The 20045-nt window shown below is 36.4% G+C and overlaps 1 protein-coding gene across 4 annotated transcripts in view; it reads right to left on the bottom strand.

Annotated features, from left to right (window-relative positions):
• Nucleotides 1-20045, bottom strand: part of ALA2 (aminophospholipid ATPase 2) — a 274747-nt gene that overhangs the window by 166561 nt on the left and 88141 nt on the right. For all 4 annotated transcript variants that reach the window (XM_089797980.1, XM_089797978.1, XM_089797979.1 and 1 more), the window contains exons 9-10: nt 9039-9136; nt 8757-8899 (exon numbers count right to left, since the gene is read on the bottom strand). In XM_089797980.1, coding sequence (XP_089654106.1) covers nt 8757-8899; nt 9039-9136 — 241 coding nt within the window. The remainder of the gene's footprint in view (nt 1-8756; nt 8900-9038; nt 9137-20045) is intronic.

The raw sequence follows: 20045 nt of genomic DNA on the forward strand, positions 1-20045 counted from the left end.
TCCTACTCTAGAGTTACTTCATTTCTTGGGCCCTGGAGGTAAAGGTATTAATATGTGTGAGAAGCCTGATAAGAAAGGGTTGCCAGCTAGACAAATAGCAACATTTTTAAAAGAACAAGAAAATGTTGATAAGATATTTTCAAAAGGGAAATAAAGTTCTTCTACTGGTAAAAAATCACTACTACCACCCACTCACCAAGCCTCTATATATCATTTCTTGTCTATACCTTCTACGGAGCATGACGAAGATGTACAAGAAGTCCAACACCACACCCACAAGAGATGCACATTAGATAAGGCTTTTCAATATGAGTTGAGAGACCAAGCTGATGAAAACATTGGACATTGCCTCTTTGCAAAAGTTGTTCTATTCAGCTTAGTTTGATCACCTTATTAGACGGAGATGGTGGAAGGAGTAAATAGTGCACCTTCTGGGTATTGTGGCCCTAGATTTGAAAAGTTTCGCACCACCTTATTGCACAATGAGAGAAAAAAATGTAGAGACCCAACTCAAACTCATAATAGATTCTTGGGTTCAAACAGGTGTCTCTATTACCTCAGATGGATAGAAAGATTGCAAGAATTGTCCCTTGATAAATGTTATTGTTGTGTCCCCCAAAGGGGCAATGTTTTTTAAAGCGGTTGATTGTGAGGGGCAAGTATAAAATGCTGAAATTGTTGCTCACATTCTTATTGATTTCATAGAGGCAGTGGGTAGTGATAATGTTGTCCAAGTTGTTATAGACAATTTATAAGTTTGCAGGGCTATAGGTGCAGTGGTAGAGGCTAGATATGACCACATCTTTTGGACATCATGTATCGTCTATTCTCTCAATTTGGTGATACAAACCATTAGCACCCAAATTGAAATAGATTGGTTGAAGCAAACATATGATGGGGGTTAGGAATTCAAATGTTTGTGACAAACGACCATATGTCACAAGCAATTTTCAGAACTTTCTCCAAATTGGAGTTATTGAAGGTAAATTTTAAAATTTAATTTATTTAGTTTAATTTATGAGATATCAACTTATGTTATGTTTTACATAATTAAATGTGTTGCTAACTTACTATTAAGATGTTTTTAGGTGGCTGAAACATGTGTTGCATCACACATAACCATCCTTAGACGACTTGTGAGGGTGAAGGAAACATTGTCACAAACGTTCATTAGCAACCAATGGGGCATTTGAAAACAATCCAACACAACAAGGGCTCAAAAGGTCAAGGCAATGATATTGGATGATGATTGGTGGACTAGAATGGAATTCATATTAGAATTCACTAATCCTATCATGGCTATGCTTAGGTTTGCTCACACGGACCAGCCATGCTTGGGGGACATAAATGATCCCAGGACACCATGTCAGAGAAAGTCAAAGTGCTAATTTATAATACAATTGTCAATCCTCTATCCAAGTTTATTATTATTAAGATATACCTAAATTTATAAAGTTCTAATTTAAATAACTTACATCAAGATAACTAACATGAAAATCACTATTATTCATATCCTAGGTCATTCAAAGGAGATAGAATAACCCTACAAAACACCTTACAAAATGATGGAAATAATTGTTCTTCACCATTGGAACAAGATGATTACTCCTTTGCATCTCCTAGCTTATGCTCTCTCCTCTGGGTATTATAGACTAGAGGTACTTTCTATTCCACGTGGACTAGCACCTTATAGAGATGTTGAGGTTGATAGTGGATAAGAAGGCATTTAGTAGTATCTTCAGCGATCCAGAAGTGGGAGAAAATGCTAGGATAGAGTTTGGGTTGTTCGTCTCGAGGAAAAATGGAGATCTCAATGTTGTGAATGATCAAAGCAGAATGGATGGCATTACTTGGTGGTACCTCCAAGGACAAGATTATATGTACCTCCAGCATCTTGCAATAAAGATCCTATCACAAGTAAGTTTTTTTATTTAAATTTTTAAGTATTTTTTATTTGTTTTGGCCTCTTGCAATGTATTATTTTACCACTTAGTTTTGCTTGTTTTCTCTCTAGGTTGCTAGATGTTCTATTGCCGAGTGGAATTGGAGTACATACTCCTTTATCCACTCAATAAAGTGTAACTGATTGGGCTCCAAAAAAGCAAAATACTTGGTGTTTGTGCACAACTTGCGTCTTCTATCATGTAATGACCCAAAATACAAGAAGGGCGCATAGAAGCTTTGAGATGTGGAACCCGGGCCTGCTGACTTGGATATGATGATTGAGGATCTTGCTAGAGGCACACTGCTTGATATAGATGATGCATAGGATGACGCAACACCCTCTACTACTGCTGGAACTGGTTATGGTTCCAATAATGATGATGATGAGATACTTGCAGCCATTGAAGACCCCAATGATCCACGTATTTTAGATAATTTATTTGATGACTGAGAACACTTTCATGATAATCATGTTTCAAGCATTATTTAACTATAACTATGTCTAACTTTTGCGAATTCGATATGATGATTTTCTTGATTTTCATAATGTTTATCTTTGGTATTTAGCATTGATGTATGGTCAAGCATCATAGATTCATAGTATGAAATGATTTAGTATTAGAATTATGTACATTTCTCTTATCTTTTTTAATATACAATGCATATATATATTAGAGAAAAACATGAATCCACGAACCGGATTCTCGAACCCAAATCGACAACTAAGGCTACACCTAAAGGGGTTACTCTGATGGTTCTAAACAAGTGGAATCTTCGAAAGCACATACTTGTACCAGAGTATTTTCTTTAGGAAAACCTAGATCAACATCCAAATAACATGGCACCAAGCAGCCCAATTCATGATGAACATGCTAATTGGATGAAGAGGTCTCTACAAAGAAACCTAAGTAGTCGAAATCTCAATGGTTTTTGCTTGAAATAATGAAATGATTGAGGATAGATCATCCAGAGGCAAAAGAAAATAAAACAAAGTTAACTTTGCTCTTATGACTAACATTCAATGTGTTTATGAACTCTTAAGATTTTGCAAAGACAAAAATAAACCTGAAAAGGAAAAACCATGGAAACTAAATATAACAGTCTTATGAAAAATAAGAAAAATAAGTTTTGAATTATTTCAAATATTTCAACCAAGGAAGAAACAAATCAGTAGCAAAGCAGCTTAGAAAGTCAAGTACAAAGTTTATGATAAACTTGACAAGTACAAAGCATAGTTCAAGGCTAAAGGGTTCTCACAAAGAGAAGGTATTGATTATGAGGAGAACTTTTCTCCTACAACAAAGATAAGCACCATCTATCAAGTTTTGCCCATGGCAACATAATTCAGTTGGAAAGTCCACCAAATGGGCATCAAGAGTGCCTTCCTCCTAAATGGTGACTTGGAGGAAGAAATATACATGACCTAGCCTCAAGGTTTTCAAGTTATAGGAAGGAGCATCAGGTATGTAGACTGATGAAAACTCTTTATGGTCTAAAGGCATGGTACATTAAGATTGACAAGTATTTGGTTTAGTAGGAATTCCAGAGAAGTCCTTTAGATCCAAATCTATACATCAAAAACATTGACAATCATATCAATCTATTGGGCACTTACATAAATGATATCATTATAGGTAGTGAGGCATATTTGATTAAACAATTCAAATGTAATTTAGGTAAAACTTTAACATTGCACACTTAGGTTTCCTAATGTGTTGCATACGCATGGAGGTTTAGCAAATAGGTGTTGGTATTCTAATCTAAATATGCAAGGAGTTTCTCAACAAGTTCAAAATGGTAGATTGCAAAATCTCATCTAGATCTATGAAGTAAGGGCCGATAAGATAAGATACGATAAGATAAAATTATTAATGTTCACGAAAAACCAAAACAGTTTATGGGACTGAGCATACAAACAGAAGAGCCGGCCAAAGCAGAGGCACCAAACGGTGACAAAGAAGAAACAATGCAAGAGAAAAACAAGAAGCAAGACAAGGTAAGGACTAAAGGTCCTTCTTTGCCACAAAGAAATCAGTAATAGAACCACTATAGGACTGTTGCTGCCTGGAGAGACTGGTACAATGTCTGACTGATCTGGAATGAGAAGTGGTGGAAGGCCTTTTCAAACCCTGTCAAAGAGACAAGGGAGAGAAAAAAGTAGTAATGAGCTGATCAGAAGTCCGTCCTTGAGGAAAGGACTGCAGGGTATTCTCTCGAAGATGGGTGGCCTCCTGAAGATAAAGTGCTAAACACCACTGATCAATATAGCTGAAGAACATCGAGAGAGAAGAACAATCTCTGAAAAGGCAATAAAATCTCCCTCTGATCTCATAGTAAAGAGGACAACAAAATATAAAGTGAATCTCAATCTCAACCTCCATCAGAGTGCATAACTGGCATAATCGATCAGCCCAATCCATATGGTGGTCAGTCTGAGCCCTAAGGCGATGAGAACCAACTCTAAAAGAGCCCAAAAAGAATCGTAATGCATGTTCCAGCGCCGATAGAGATAAGCAGGATGAACAACAATACCATCCTAAATATCAAGAAAATGCTCAGCGTAGAAGGCCATCTTAGGTCGCAGACCACCCGGGGGATGACACCAAGTAGTGGTAATTACTGTCTTCAGCCAAAACAGACTCAAAGGTGCTCAATGAGTATGCATTCAGACAACTAATTAACTATCTTATAGAAGCTACAGTTGATTTGAGCTGTATTGTGAGTTACCTTCTAGGTTCATGACCAGATCTAAGAAGGAAAAAAGACTAGTGAAGAGTGTGCTGGGATTTTCAAAAGCAGCTATTGGCATTAGCATGTTGTATGACAAAAGCAAAAATCCAGGCTGGAACAACCAGAAGGCAGAAGCTCTCTCCTCAGTAGAAGCCAATATCAATGAATAGTAAAAGCAACATGTGAGGCAGTATGGCATCAAAGGATTACTTTAGACATGCAAATGTCTCAATAAGGGCCTTAAGCACTATTTTGTGACAATCAAGGGGTGCTAAAGCTTGCCAAGAATCCAATCTTCCACAAGCGTACCAAAAATGTAGGACTTCACTGTCATTTCATACAGCAACTTGTAGAAGATGTATAAGTGATGTTGCACTACTGTCCAACTGTCATTTCATACAGCAACTTGTAGAAGGTGTATAAGTGATGTTGCACTACTGTCCAACTGAGGAGTACACTGCAGACATGCTAACCTAGTCCTTCAGTCCTGAAAATTTTGTTAAATTTTGAGATAAACTTGATAAACTAGTAGATGGACCATTAAGGGTAGGTATTAAAGTAATATTAGTTTATTAGTTTATAATGGTCAACTAGGTCATTAGGTCATTTGTTGTTATCTTATCCTTTATGGACAAATCATTTGAATACTTTTCAAAAGAGTATTTTGCTCCTTTGATAATATTGAATATTGTTGCACTCATTGTGTGTTATTAATTATTTTAATGGCAAACTACTCTTGAATCTAAAACCCATTGGTTATAGAGAAAATATAGTCAGTATTTAATGCCTGTTTTTAAAATATTGATGACATGTAAGTTCATTTGTTGAGAGAACATCATAGGCATGTGCAAATAGAAGAACAGAACATAACAAAAAGGAATGATGCAAACATAACAAAATAGCAATCTGCAGTACATCACTGTCTTGCATTACTTGAAGTTAAAAATATTATTATTGATAATTTCAAAATAGCACATAGATTTTGCTTAAAGAAGGCCTTGTGTTCGTGTACAAGAAAGAGATTGTCAGTGCACACTTCTATCCACAGGGTAGAGACAGCATTGGTGATAAAAAGTAGTTGCTCAAAAAACCATATGGAAAATAATAGTTTGTCTAAACCTTTAAAAGGGATGAAAGAAATGGAGTTCAGCAGAAAATCCAAGAAAACAGTTGCATATGAACTGGTTGTCAAAGGCCTGGATGAGGATGACAAAACTGATCCTGTTATATGTTATTATGATAAATGGACTATTATAAAAATGATAGGAACCAAAAATGTTGCTGGCAGTAAAATGTTCTGTGATTTGCATTACCTGTTGTTATTTTTCTAACTGTGATGATAACTGTTAGTCTTTATGTGTTTCGAGTAATTTTTGGGGCTGTAGCTGGTTGATTTCTTCTAGTGACTCAAATAACAACATAAAAATGGAAGGAAATATCAATTAAAATGACCAAAACCCACAAAAATGTGAAACTTTTTAACAATTAAATAAAAACACAATCCTACAAAGGAATTTCCTGTAAAGATCACATATTGTCATTAATATGTTTAAAACTCTGTTAGTTCCCTGGGATTTTTTTTAAGTTATATCTTTAAAGTACAATTCAAACATAAAATGAAAACAAAAGGAAAACTACTACGAAGTACATTAGAAAACATGCCTAGAAAAAAATTACACTCAATATATGAGTTCCTGCGAGCAAGAACAAATCCTGCTAAGTTCGTAAAGAAGAATTGCTCAATGCAAGCCTAATAAAACTACAAAATGTACAAATCATGGCAACCGGAAAAAAATATATGCTGTCATAAATGTTGACACCAATTAGAGTCTAGATGAGTGAAAACAAACCCTTTGAAGTCCAAGTGCCAAACTGAAAAAGAAAACTCTGCAGTCTAGAATTCTAAGAAAATGCTAACATGGCATAGTGACAAGAACGCAACAATGATATGGATTATTACCTTGTCTTGAGATGGTGCTAACATGTGGTGAATCTCTTAGCAAAATAATTTTGTCTAGTAGTAGGAATCATTAAGTAATGGTTGACGAATGGCCACAATTAAGATATAGTAGAAGGTACAAAGTATCTTGCTGTACTAAGTAGTATTCACTGTAAAGTTCTAAACTTTAAACTGCTTTTTAACAGATTGTTTTGAAGTTACACTTCTCTTAAAAAGCCATTTCTCTATTTTTCTTTTTCACTAACTCGATTCTTTTAACCTTTTCCAAATCTCACATACATTTATCAAAATGAAATCAATTTAATTAATTTTTTACTGAGTTGCCAGATTCGTCCTAGACAGGCCAGATCCGGATTCGTGCTTGGATCCTTGAGGACCCGAACAGGATCCTTGATTATGTCTGTGGATCCATCAACAGAATCAAGGATCATGCCCAAATCCTCAGGGATCCAGCCACAGCCCGAGGATCCTCAACGATCATAATTTCAGTTTGCAATTCAGTAATTCAATGTGAATGTGTTGATTTTCTTTATAATCGTGAAAATAAATCAATTATTGAGTATACTAGATTCATAGATCCATACTAGAATTATAGATTCATAGTATGAAATGATTTAGTTTTAGAATTATGCATATTTCTCTCACTTTTTGGCAGTGTTACAAGGGGACTTGCACCCCCCTCCCAAACCTCAGAGTACCCCTCCCCGAGACATCCCTGCACTGAGTACTAACGTACCCAAGTACCCCCACCTCCGCCATTCCGCAACCATGCTGCCACTAGTATGGGGACTTGGATTTCTATTTGACTTTTGTTTTTTGAATGTGACTATTGGGTATGTAATCTGTTACTATGTTGAATGTTCAATGGTTCTAGTTCATGTTGCGATTTGGCTATGTTCAAGTATTTTAATATGTTATGTTCTACTGAAACATCATTTCATAACAAGCATTTCAAGTTCTATATGTATACTATACAACACTCCTTCCTGCCCTGTCCTCCCCTTGCCACCATCCCTTGGCCGTCCCCCTACCATCCCGAAAATGAGGCCCATTCCCCCCCAGAAACTCATTCTGACGTCTCGTCGTCCCGACATACTCGAGTACTAGGGTAACATTGCTTTTTAGTGTATACACACACACACACACACACAAATCCTCCACGAATCATAATTGGGGGGAAAAAATCCCGAATCCACGGATTCAATTCACGTGCCCGAATCGGATTTGTTTCACGAATCAGCAACTAAGATTTTTTACCATCATACCCTTGGTGAAAAACGCCCAACAATGAGAAAAAAAACTTGCCTATTAGTGAAACTAGCTTTAATACCATGCAGAAATTCAGGATAAACCCTAAAAACTCTAGAAAAGACCCTTAAAAGTTCAAAATAATTACCATTAGAATTATCTCTTTTGAAAACAAAAGTGGGCATCATAGGTGAATAGAAATGGTGTTCTCGTTAGCTAGTCAAAAGAAAACGTTCATATTTATAGTATCTTGGTAGGATGAGTGGAGGAGACAAATGTTTAAGAAGGTTGAGGTAACATCACAAAAGAAGGAAGCTAGCTTAATAAGGTCTTGATGGGCCAAAGGTGGTAATTAATTAACATCAATCAAGGATTGCTGAGGCAAAGTTGGCAAATGATCGCCTTCAATCAAAGATAACACGCATCCTTATTGATTACCAAGAATAAACATACTACCCAAGTTAACTTAATAAAGAAGATGCAATCGTATTTACACCAACACAAATTGAGTCAGGAATTTGTTGTCGTCCACATTTTGGACCACTCACAGTTTTTACTCAAAAAGTCTGTCACGTTTTTCATGTTATTGTAGATATCAAAGTTATGGCAAGTTATTATCAAGTTGAAAAAAGTTAAAACTTAACAATTTGCATTTCCAAGCCAAACCCATATCTGAAGTTTTGGACTTACAGATGGGCAAAAAATGAATTGCTCATGTCTGATGTTCTTATTATATACTTTGCATGTCTGTTAGACATATTAAACCAAATTAGGTGATCATTTTTCTATGAATAAAATAGCAAAAGAAACAGTTAGCCAATGAATATTAAGTATTGCAAGTGCGCATTGCTGATAAATCCTCTGCCACTACCACCTTTTAGAGCATCACCACTTTCATTTCCATAGCAAATGCCATTGATGCAGCATCTCCTAAACACCATTATATTTTCAGTAAGTGTCCCTGTTTTATCAGTCAAAATGTATTCCACCTGTCCCAAGTCTTCATTTATCCCTGTACTGTAATCAGCAATTGTGAATCAGTTATCAATGCAATATCACAAACAATATAGTATATTGAATTGTATGTAGAGCACAATTTTGATTGATCACAAAAAAAATTGATATTTGGACTTTCTGGACACACGGATGGACTTACTTTGCTGCATGTGCTGGGGTATCACTATTTTCATCATACATTTGCATGTCCCAATCAATAAACTTTGCATATAAACTCTTCACCAGATCAAGGGATACCTGTGATATATTTCAACTAAACTTAATGCTAGTCATTTCAAAGATATGTAAAGTAGCACAGCAAATTACAAAGAAAACAGTATGTTACAAAAATCTGAGAAACAAATATGCAAAGCTGTATTTCTGAGAATGATTGCATTTATGTGAAGAGTAATACAGAATGCTGTTGCAAATTTAATATACATAAAACTTATTTGAGTATATAAGAGGGGACAAGGAGATGAGAAAGAAATAACGGAAGCGACCAATGTGTTAATGGGTTGAAATATAAACAGTTATAACCAGACCAAAATACAAAATACAAAGTGAAAAGAAAGAATGGAAGCATTAGAGTATCTAGCAAAAACAATTACAAACCCCAAATGAGAACCTTAAGTACCATCAGGCAAGTTCAAAGTACCAGATAAAGTATTACAAGATCTATAAGCCAGCATCTATCATAGCTACTATAGAAATCTCTTCATTGAACAACCTCCTCATCACCCGACATTGACATTAAATGAGGCCGCTTAAATAGCTGTCCATCAAAATTTCTTCTAGGGATAAGCCATTCCTCTATAGCTTTAAGATACTGTCCTACATTCACATATGGTCCTCTACATTTGCATATGACATCAAATTTTTTGCTCTACAGCTCAAAGATAATCTAAAATTTCTCACTTGTTGTGTTCATTTCACAACACCTCATTCCAAAAGAGTTCCCTTACTTTTTAGTTCACTTGCCCAGTTTGGGTTTTTGTTCTTGGGACTTCTAGGATCAGTGTCTTGAAGTTCCACCACGTCAATGAGAAGTGGTGAATTTGGCTAAGTCTAAAGGGAAAAGAATTGCTCCCTGTCTTCCAATGTTTCACTTTTGAAAGCTTTTCTGATTGAGAATTGTGATCTTGGATGAAGTATTGACTAAACCCTTCAAACAACGAGCCAGTGATATTTGGACACGAATATCCTCCATACAAAATGCGTCATTGAACAAATTCAAAATAACGGAAAACACAATAGATTTTCACAAAAAATTCAGTATTTGTTCTTTCACAAAGCTGAGTCAGTGTTCGACTCCAACAAATAGAAGACTATCATGATTGGGTACACTTCTACCAAACTCTATGCTATAGTTTTGAACACTATTTTATCTAGAAAACTTGACATGCACGGCTGCCATGCGAGAGGTTGAGTCGATTTACGCATTGATATCCAAGCTACTAACCATATTTTAACTCTACGGGCTATTATTGAGGAGGCTCGGCACCACTTGCAAATCTTTGACTCTATTCCTCATGAGGCACGTCTTCAACAACTTATAGAGACATTGGGATTTTTGTGACTCTCTGGGCTGTTATCATGAGATTATACGAGACTCTGGTTGGCAGATTTAGGACTTCTAAGGGGTTCTCTGACCCGATTCAAAGCACCATCAAGGTGAAGTAGGGCTGCCCTCTCTCCCCCACCTTATTTGGCATTTCTATTGATGAGCTAAAGACTTTCTTCCCTGCCTCTTTGCCCCAGTGACGGTTGTTATTTGTACGAGGTCTTGATCTCCATTCTCTTATTTGCAAGCAATGTGATTCTTTTGGCCTCTCTCTAGAGGGCCTTCAACATCTTCTTGATGGTTTGGCCTCCTTCTGTGACTTGATGATGATCTTTAATCATCACTTCTATTTTCAAGGCAGTGAGATTGAAATTGCTTCCTCATACACTTATCTCACGATCAAGTTCTTTGGTCCTTGCTTCAGCATGAGACCTGCCATGCAGCCCAAAGTCAACAAGGGACTTGGATCCCTGGCTATGCTTGAGAGACAGTGCTTCAAACATCACTTTCAAAACAACACGTCCAAGTTCCCCTTCTGGACTCCTTGGTTAGACCGACTATGCTCTACATTTTTGTTGTATGGGGACCCTTTCTTCTGGACACTTACTGGACACTTACCAGACCTCCATTGAGAGGGCTCAGATCCTTCTTCTTCGGTGCACAATCTAATGTCATCGATCTACTCCTCGCAGCATTATTTGGGCCAACTTTGGTGCTCATCCCTTCAGGCGCAGAGCCATCTTCGACTTGGTTTGGTTCCTTCATCATCTTTGGGGTTTCGCAAACTCTGTTAATGGGCATCACAAATACTCTTACTTAGCCTAATGCTTCCCTGCGGCTCTTTTCGAGTCTAATCTCGATAGCAAAGCTCGTTATTGGTATGCCCAAGCTTAGCCTACTGCTTTCTTGTGCCTCTTTTCGGGTCTGATCCCGATAGTAGAGCCCGTTATTGGTACGCCCAAGCTTAGCCTACTGCTTGCCTGCAGCTCTTTTCGGGTCTGATCCCGATAGAAAAGCCTGTTATTGGTACGCCCAAGCTTTTGCCCTGCTTAGTTCAATCAGGATCACATTTGATCGCCTTCCTCCCTTCCAGTACTCTTTGGATGCTCCCACCCACCTCCTTCCCTCATAGCAAGAGTTGAAAGGGTATGTGAGATTGGACATCTACAGACAAAACATTACCATGACCTAGTGCAACCATTCAAGTGGTCTTAGGTCAAGGATGCTTTTTATGTTGGGCACTTTCTCGACATTCGGGACGGGGTCATTGTGTGCCCTTTATACTTGTCTCGACACAAGAGTCATGCCCTCAGAATCTACTTCGACTCCCACTAGATCTGCATCCAAACTAACCACTAAATTAACAAAGTCGACTAGATCTATCGTCTTTGTGCCTTGGCTAAGGTTGAGACTAAGATTTACTTTAATTTTTCGTTTCCCACATATTATGAGATCAGGGATAGGTTTCACTACCTATTCAGAGAATGCAGGTCTCTTTCGTCTTCCTTTAGTTACATTGATCAACAATTTCTTGCTCTTTACCTCCACGAGGCCATGCGGCTTCACGATCATACTTTGCAGCATCTATTTCCTTCGGGACGGACTTCCGATCAGCTTATCACTTCCTTTTTCCCATTGTTGTCTCCTACCCAAGGCACAAAGCGGTCGCTTGATCCTCCTACTTCCAGTCACACCTAGCATGTGAGGCCTTACAATGGATTCACTCAACAATGACACCCCACTTCCAACAGTACTCTAAGACAGTCCACAGCTTGCCCTCGCCGTAGACCTTATCCTTCGGTCTGGACTTTTTCCCGCCTAGGAAGGACCTTTAGTGTTCCTTTGTGGGGCCTTTGCTTTCTTGTTTGTTCCCTTTCTAGTCACCTTTTGGTGTTATTGTTGTTGGTCATTGCCTTCATTCTATGCTTTCAATACCTTAGACCCTTTTGTGTTCTCTTGTTGGACATTAATAAATTTATCTTATCTTTATGATCTACATATTCTGTGGTAGAAAACAACAAAAGATTTTGAAAATAACTCACTGTGTTTTTGCAAATCATTTCCTTAGCTCTAATTCTACCTATTATTATTCAAATATGCACTTCAAAATATTAGTATTATTACTATTTCATTTTATTGAATAGTTACATTATTATTATTATTATATTATTCTTATTATATTATTATATTAATTTAGTATTACTCATTCTAAAGTTTTTAAATTCTTTTTTTTGTTTTGCTAGTGTTTTTGAATTCTTTTTTTTTGTTAGTGTTTTTTCTTCTTCAAATATATCTAATTATTATTATTATTCAAATGTGCACTTAATAAAATTAGTATTATTATTTCATTTTATTGAATAGTTACATTATTATTATTCTTATTATATTATTATTTTAATTTAGTATTATTATTAGTTCCTTTGTTATTATTATTTTTATTAAATCTTATGCTTTTTTTATTTTATAATTTATGAATATATTAAAAAAAACATTATTCAAATCAAAAAAAAGTCAACCATAAAAACCTCCATTACAATACGTGTGGATAAAGTATACTGTATTCACACATATTCAATAGAATATGTGTGAATAAAATATAATCTTAATAATAGTAATAATAAACCTTAACCTCACAACAACAAAAAAGCATAATATTAAAAAGAGATGAAAATAAGAAAATGTGTAAATTTAATATAGTTTTAAAGCAATATGAAGATTTCAAGTGTGATACCAAGCTAGGGCAAAATGTGAAAACTTATAGGACTCTGTATCCACAACTCCTTCATTGTCGCCATGTTGAGCCATGGTGGAAAAATTTTGCGCCTTCAACCATTCCGTTATTTCAGCCACTCTGGTCTTTCCACTCTGCACAAAATTGTTTTGGTTATCTTTATCTAGATTGTCTATGCTTTAAAACTTCTTGGCTTCAACCAAAATGTGTATCCACAGATGCTACTTTTGAAGCTTGAGATTCATCTTTGTGCCATGTTTTTGTAAATCCTTGACTTGTTTAATATTTTTTTTACTGAAATGCTATTTGCCTGTGTTTTTTTTAGGTTATATACAAAAATGACCATCTTGGAGGGTCACAGAGTTGGATTCTCAACAAAACAGGTTCTAAGCTTAACTATATTACTAGAAATAGGTTTTGCCATTGCCTGTGATTGAATTTGAAGTAGTCTGGCTGGATGTCCAATTTTTAGATTCCATTAAAAAAAATCAGTTGCGCTGATATAGTTCTTTTTAATTCAGTATTTTCAAGCATATCTTCTATAGCATATCTTGAGGGCCAATATTTAAATTTCTATTCAGCTTTTTTATATATTTTTTTCTTCTGCCATTCTTGGACACATTAATTTCACTTGTGTGACTTACCCCTGCACTAGACTTTCTAATGGCATTCCTCTTTACAACATTCCTGACACCTAACAGCCATGCCTCTGCTCCTCTCCCATTCTAGTTGTTTATTTTCTCTAGGTGATGTTACCTGCGCCCTTTTGAAGCTGAGTATCTGGAAGGCTAGTAATACGATTGTCACACTTTTGGCTCCCTCAGTGCCACTATTAGGAGATTTTATTCAATGGTAATTGGTTAGTTTTGGACTCCCCAATGTATCTCTGAGTTTGTCAAGAATAACTGTAGAGTCAAGAAGAGTCCCCTCCACTCTGTTTTTTGAGCTCTTTCATCTTTATGTTGATGACCCATTCAAAGCACGGACTGCTTGTGTAGTTTCATCTTCAGTGGTATCACACCAATTCATTAAAGGCCTGTAGAATGAAAACAGTTAAAATAGCCACAATAGACCCATAAAATACAATATAACTAGACTCACTCCACCTTAATTGTCCTCTTTTTCATTTTAACATTGTTGCGCAGCCATTACAGAGCGTAACATTTTGATGGGAAATAAATGTTGCAATTGCTTGGGAAGTATCTTCCTGATTTCTCTCTTTGAAAACTTCCATCATGTTGTGGGTTTGTTGATGATGAGATGTCCCTGTTTTACTCCGCTGATTTCAAGGTGGTTGCATGACTAAGTCTCCACAGCCATCCATCTTCCTTGCAAGTTTCCAGGCTGCCACTAATACAAAACAACTGTTCTTACATGAGCTTATGGCATGCCTCCTACTTTTTATAATTATTTAACCAGGCATATGAAAAGTCTCCTTCAATATGAAGTGCAAACTGCATTGACTAGTCTCCTTTATGAGTCGGATCAAGTGACTCTGGGTCCTTTGACAAGTTTTATTATGTTGGTCAAAGCAACTCCTTGATGCTAGTGGCTGCAAGTTCAATGGCATTCAAAGCAAGAATTGATTCACAAAAGGGATACTCTTTCACAACACTGAAACAGATCAGATCCTTCCGCTGGAACTGCTGTAAGTTTGAAAAGGATAATCCCACAATATTTATTGTAAGTGGCACAGCTACAGGTAGACCAAAACAGCAACAACTGCGTCCCCATGATCCATCTCCACAAAAAGTATCCATCTAGATATGAATTTTGCCCACAATCACTTCATTCTTTAAGCACTTAGCAACAGTTCAGAATGCATTTATGCTAAAGTGTTTAACCATAGGATTTGTATGAAAACCCAGTGTTATTAGAACAGTTAAAACTTGAGTTGAAGCAACAATCATTTCCTCATAAGGCACAGGTGCTTGCATGAGTTTAACAACGGTGATCTTGACATTCACATTTGGGCTGACAACCATCTCCCAAAGTACACGAATAATAATTTAATGATGCTATATAAAGGTATAAATAAAGCACACAGCATCAATTGTCTTGGGACTAGTTGATGAGGTCCAAGTACCATGCTCAAGTGTACTTCATAAAATCAATAGTCGCAAATAGTTAGCAAGTTGTGCTTCCCTACTAGAAACATATAGTACTCCTGTAAGCAGTAGTGGAAGTACACATATAACAAACAGATGCTCTGCCACTGTTGTTTTTGGTTTGTGATCTCTTATTTGAGATTCACAACTAGAAGGTATATAGAGCGCCAACATCATTTCCAAGAGCAGTTAAAAAAAATGGAAGAATAATATCGATAAGTCTTCACGTAGTACTCCCCAAAGAGATCAGATAAAGCCAAAAGGAGATTTGGTCCATGGTTTTGAAGATTTTCTTAGCAATGGACTTGTAAGTCCAATCAAAGCTACCAGACAATTCATATGTATCTAGTCAAAAGTAGGCCACAACTTTTCTTTCTTCCCTTGCATATCTACAGAATCGTTACAACGTCTTAGCACTTAACAACATTGTTTTAAGTCTGCACACTGTTCACAGAACATCTGGCATTGTCATTCACCAGAACTGCTTATAACATCAATGAAATAACTGAAAAGGACTTCAAACATCTTTAGAAACGTTATAATTCAAACTTCATATAAAACTTGGACATTTAAGGATTCTACTTTGCTTCTACCAGTGCCTTTTTTCTATCATTCTTTTCCTCAGAAGGTCCATGCCAAGCTTACCTAGGGTTTTAGGAAACACCACGGTTTGACAGAGGTTATGACCTTTTGTTATGTCTTGATGATGATATGGATGTAGCAATATCACCACAATAAATGCCCTGTCAACTACTAAGATTTCATCAATCCTCTCAATTATTTCTGCTAGACTTGTCCAGATTACTTAAACGTGTCCTTCAAATGTAAATTCACTCTCATCTTGATCTTCATTGTCATTGCTGCTGGTTTCAAGTTCTTAATATTCTGAAATTCCTATCACCATGCCACAGGTCCCACTGTTCTTTGGAGTGTCTTCTCAAACAGATCTACAGTAAGTAGATTCCTTTTAGCAGTTAGAGTCAAATCCAGTGGCAATGTTAGATTTCTGTCCACTGGCTTGTAGATTCCAATATGAGTTCTGCCAAGCTTACCTCATGGTTTCTACTTCATTTTCGTGGCTTACAGGGTACATACATTTGATAGGCTTCCTTCATGAGCTGGGACACTTACCAAATTAGCTGAAAATCTAGCAATTTGCCTTGATTCAAGCCAAATTCCTAAACCTACATGAGACTAACAACTTAGACTCCTTTCAAAATAAGACTCCCTTAATTAGGTGTACATGGTTTTTGAAGACTTTCGGTTATTTTGAAAATGAAAAAAACTCAGAAATGTGATTTTAGACAATTTGATATAATCATGTTACGAGGGACATCTCACCTCTAGACCTTTTAAGAGCTAATTAAGACCCCAAAGACATATTAAGGACCATGTATTTCAATAAGATCAAACACTATTAAAGACACCTATGAGGATATTTAAGGGTAAAAGGCTAAAATAAGTCAACACTGAGATAGGGCTTCATTACCCATGATATCTATACATGAAGTCATTCAGGTGGCATTAATGACCGAAAAATCCCCCCGAGTACTGAATATTGCATACAATTGCATTTTCAGCTTTAAGCATGAGCTTATATAAGCATACAGAAATAATTACAATTAGGTATTGTTGTACTCTATTGTTGCGATTGTTCATGTCAATTTTTTAGAAAATGGCTACAATTCTAACCCCTAAAACAAAGTTATGGCTTTGTTATACCGATGATACATATTGAATCTAGCAATGTTAAAAGAAAGTTGGACTTCAATAATAAGTTAGAGGCAATCAAGTTCGCAATCAAAGGGAAACCAAATGGTTCCTTTTACCACCAAATATATAGCAAGAAGACCATACATATCTCTATCTTCAAGAGAAGTCGCAGAATCATCCATTCAAAAAGCTGGCGATGTTAAACACTTTTTCAATAAGAAGATTCAAAATTGAATCACCTAAATTAAGAGATGGGTGACTACAGAAAGAGACCAAGCAAGATCAGTTTTCAAAAGGCTGGCAAGCAGACCAAGTACATTAAAGCATGGATCTCAAATATCTATTTCTTATGCTATATAGGGCACTATGCAAAAAATCTTGAAGAAGCAATATTAAAGAATATGTTTGGCTCTCCTAATACAGACACTCATAAAAACACTCAATCCACCTGAAAATTTATATATAATTTAAGCCCAAATGAATGACCTAATATACAAACAAGACAATGGAATAACTCCAGACAAAATGACCTTTAACAAAAACAAAGGCAGGAAGATGTAACTAACATCCTTAATAGAATCCCTTTGAAAGTCCTTATAAGCTGCTTTCTTTGATTCTTTCTTCTTGGCTATGACACGTTCCCTTTCATCTTCCTTATGTAAATCAGCAATTTCATCACTTACAACCTTCCCAATAACCTTGTCTTTTGACATTTCATTTGTTGCATCTTTCAGCTCATTCCATTATTTGTAACCAGTGAGAACTTTTGAAAGATCATTACTTTTGCTGTCTGTAATAGTCTCTTTAGCTTTAACTACAACCACTGTCTTTGCTAATTTCTTTCACTCCACAAATTTCCTTTTCTTTGCTTTCTAACTTGCCTTATGGTGGCATTGACCTGGCATCTGATTTCATCACCGTACTAGAATCCATTTTCCCAACTGCTTCCTTGCATTGATGTTTAGGTAAGTCAGACCTGAAAGCCATTCCTGGGTCAAACTCATTTCTATTACAGCATGTGCTTCCTGCAGCTCCACCTTAATTGTCCTCTTTTTCGCATTTCTAGAAGAATCTTTGTCATATATCTCTGGCAATTTAATATAAACTTAACCAATCATTTCCCATATGAAAATAAACTACATAAATTATCACTCATAAATTGGCTCTAATACACTGCATCATACTTGAATGATTCAGCAGACACGCTCAAAGATCTCATGCATCTTTCAAGCGCTGTGCTAAGGGAAGACATCTAAATTTATATCAGAGCTTGCATCAAGCTGGATTTTATTAAAATAAACTTCATATTTCTTTTTAATGCTCACTATTGTATCTTATTATATCTCTGTAAATATTAGAATGTTTCTAATATTTAGGTGTAGTCTAGAATAGAACGTTTCTATTCTATTCGACTCTCCTCTTTGTATATATAGATCAGTTTGATCTCTGATTAATTCATTCAAGTATTCCGCCATTTACATTTGTAACATGGTATCAGAGCTAGGGTTTAAACCCTCTGTGCAAATCGACTGAAAATTTGTGTCTTCAGCTACTGGTGTTTTTGGAAAATCGTGGATTTGTTTTTTGCAATTTTTTTTCTTGGAAACCCGTGGCTTAGTCTATAAATCACAAATTTGAAGGTCGTTTTTTCAAATCTGTTCACACCCAGATCTCAAAAAGTGGGATTTTTTGGTTGTTTTTTTAAAAAACGGGTCTGTCTATCCCTGTTAGATATTCTGCTAGCGTTTCTGCTGCTGGGTTTTGTTGTTTTTTTTACCTGCAAACATCATTTTTCTGCCTTTTTGACCTCTTTGGCTGCCAACTGTTATTCTACTCGAAACCCTAGTTTTTTGACTTTGGAAAAATTTTGTGATCACATATTCTTGGTGGGTTTTTTGAAATCTCAAATGGGTTTTCATCAGATTTTTGTGGGTGCCTTGTTTTATGTGCCTCAATTTTCGAGCCAGCGGATCCGGATTCCGACAACATTTTATTTTTGGGTTTTTCGAGCTCTTTTCTAGGTACTTCTCCAATTTTTCTGGGTCTTTCATTTTCTCACCTCGAAGTTTGTGCCATTTGAAATATTCACATATTATAAGCATGTGTATCAGCAGCATCAGAAGTCAGACTCAATTAAACAGCAAGCCAATGCTGCCCAACACTCAGAGCAGAAAGAATCTATCTACCATGCCTTTATGGCCAGCATACCTACAAATCATGTGAAATCTTCTGCCTGGTACATCGATTCTGGTGCCTCCTGACATTTCACTCATAGGCGTGATTGCTTTGTTGAATTCACTCCCTATTCTGACTCAGTAATCTTTGGAGGCGGCAAAGATTACAATATTTCTGATGCAGTCTGGAGGAAGAAAATTCATGTTTCTCAATGTATGTTATGTTCCTAGCATAAAACATAATCTTCTGTCTCTTAGTCAGATTATGAAGCACTCTCCTCAGTTGGATGTCATTTTCAGTGGAAATAAGTGTTCGATTATTGATCGTGCTTCTCGCACTACCCTTGCTTTTGGTCTTGAGAATCATGGTATTTATAGGCTTGTAGATTCAAGCGATTCCCTTGAGCATGCCTTCATCGCCGAATCATCCACTCTCAGTAGTCTCTGGCATCAGCGATACAGTCATCTGAACATTTAATATCTAGCACAACTTGCTCGGAATAATTTACTCCATGGCCTACCTAATATTTAGACCCAGAACCATCGCGTTTGCGGAGCTTGCCAAGTAGGGAAGCAACATAGGACACCATTTAAGAATGGTGAATCATGACGGGCATCCAGAGTACTCCAGCTGGTCCATGTTGATGTTGTGGTCCTATGAATACTCCTTCTATTATTGGGAACAGGTATTTTTTACTCTTATAGGATGATTTTAGTCGCAAAATGTGGGTATATTTTTTTAAGCAAAAATCAGATGCCTTTCTTGTATTTCAGCAGTTTAAAGCTCTAGTAGAAAAAGAGTCTGGTTCCTCCATCCGTACTCTTAAGACCGATAATGGGGGGGAATTCTGTTCTTTTGCTTTCTCTGCCTTTTGTA

Source organism: Cupressus sempervirens, chromosome 8 (genome assembly GCF_028749045.1).
Source record: "Cupressus sempervirens isolate cs-2001-9-10 chromosome 8, ASM2874904v1, whole genome shotgun sequence".
Lineage (NCBI taxonomy): Eukaryota > Viridiplantae > Streptophyta > Pinopsida > Cupressales > Cupressaceae > Cupressus > Cupressus sempervirens.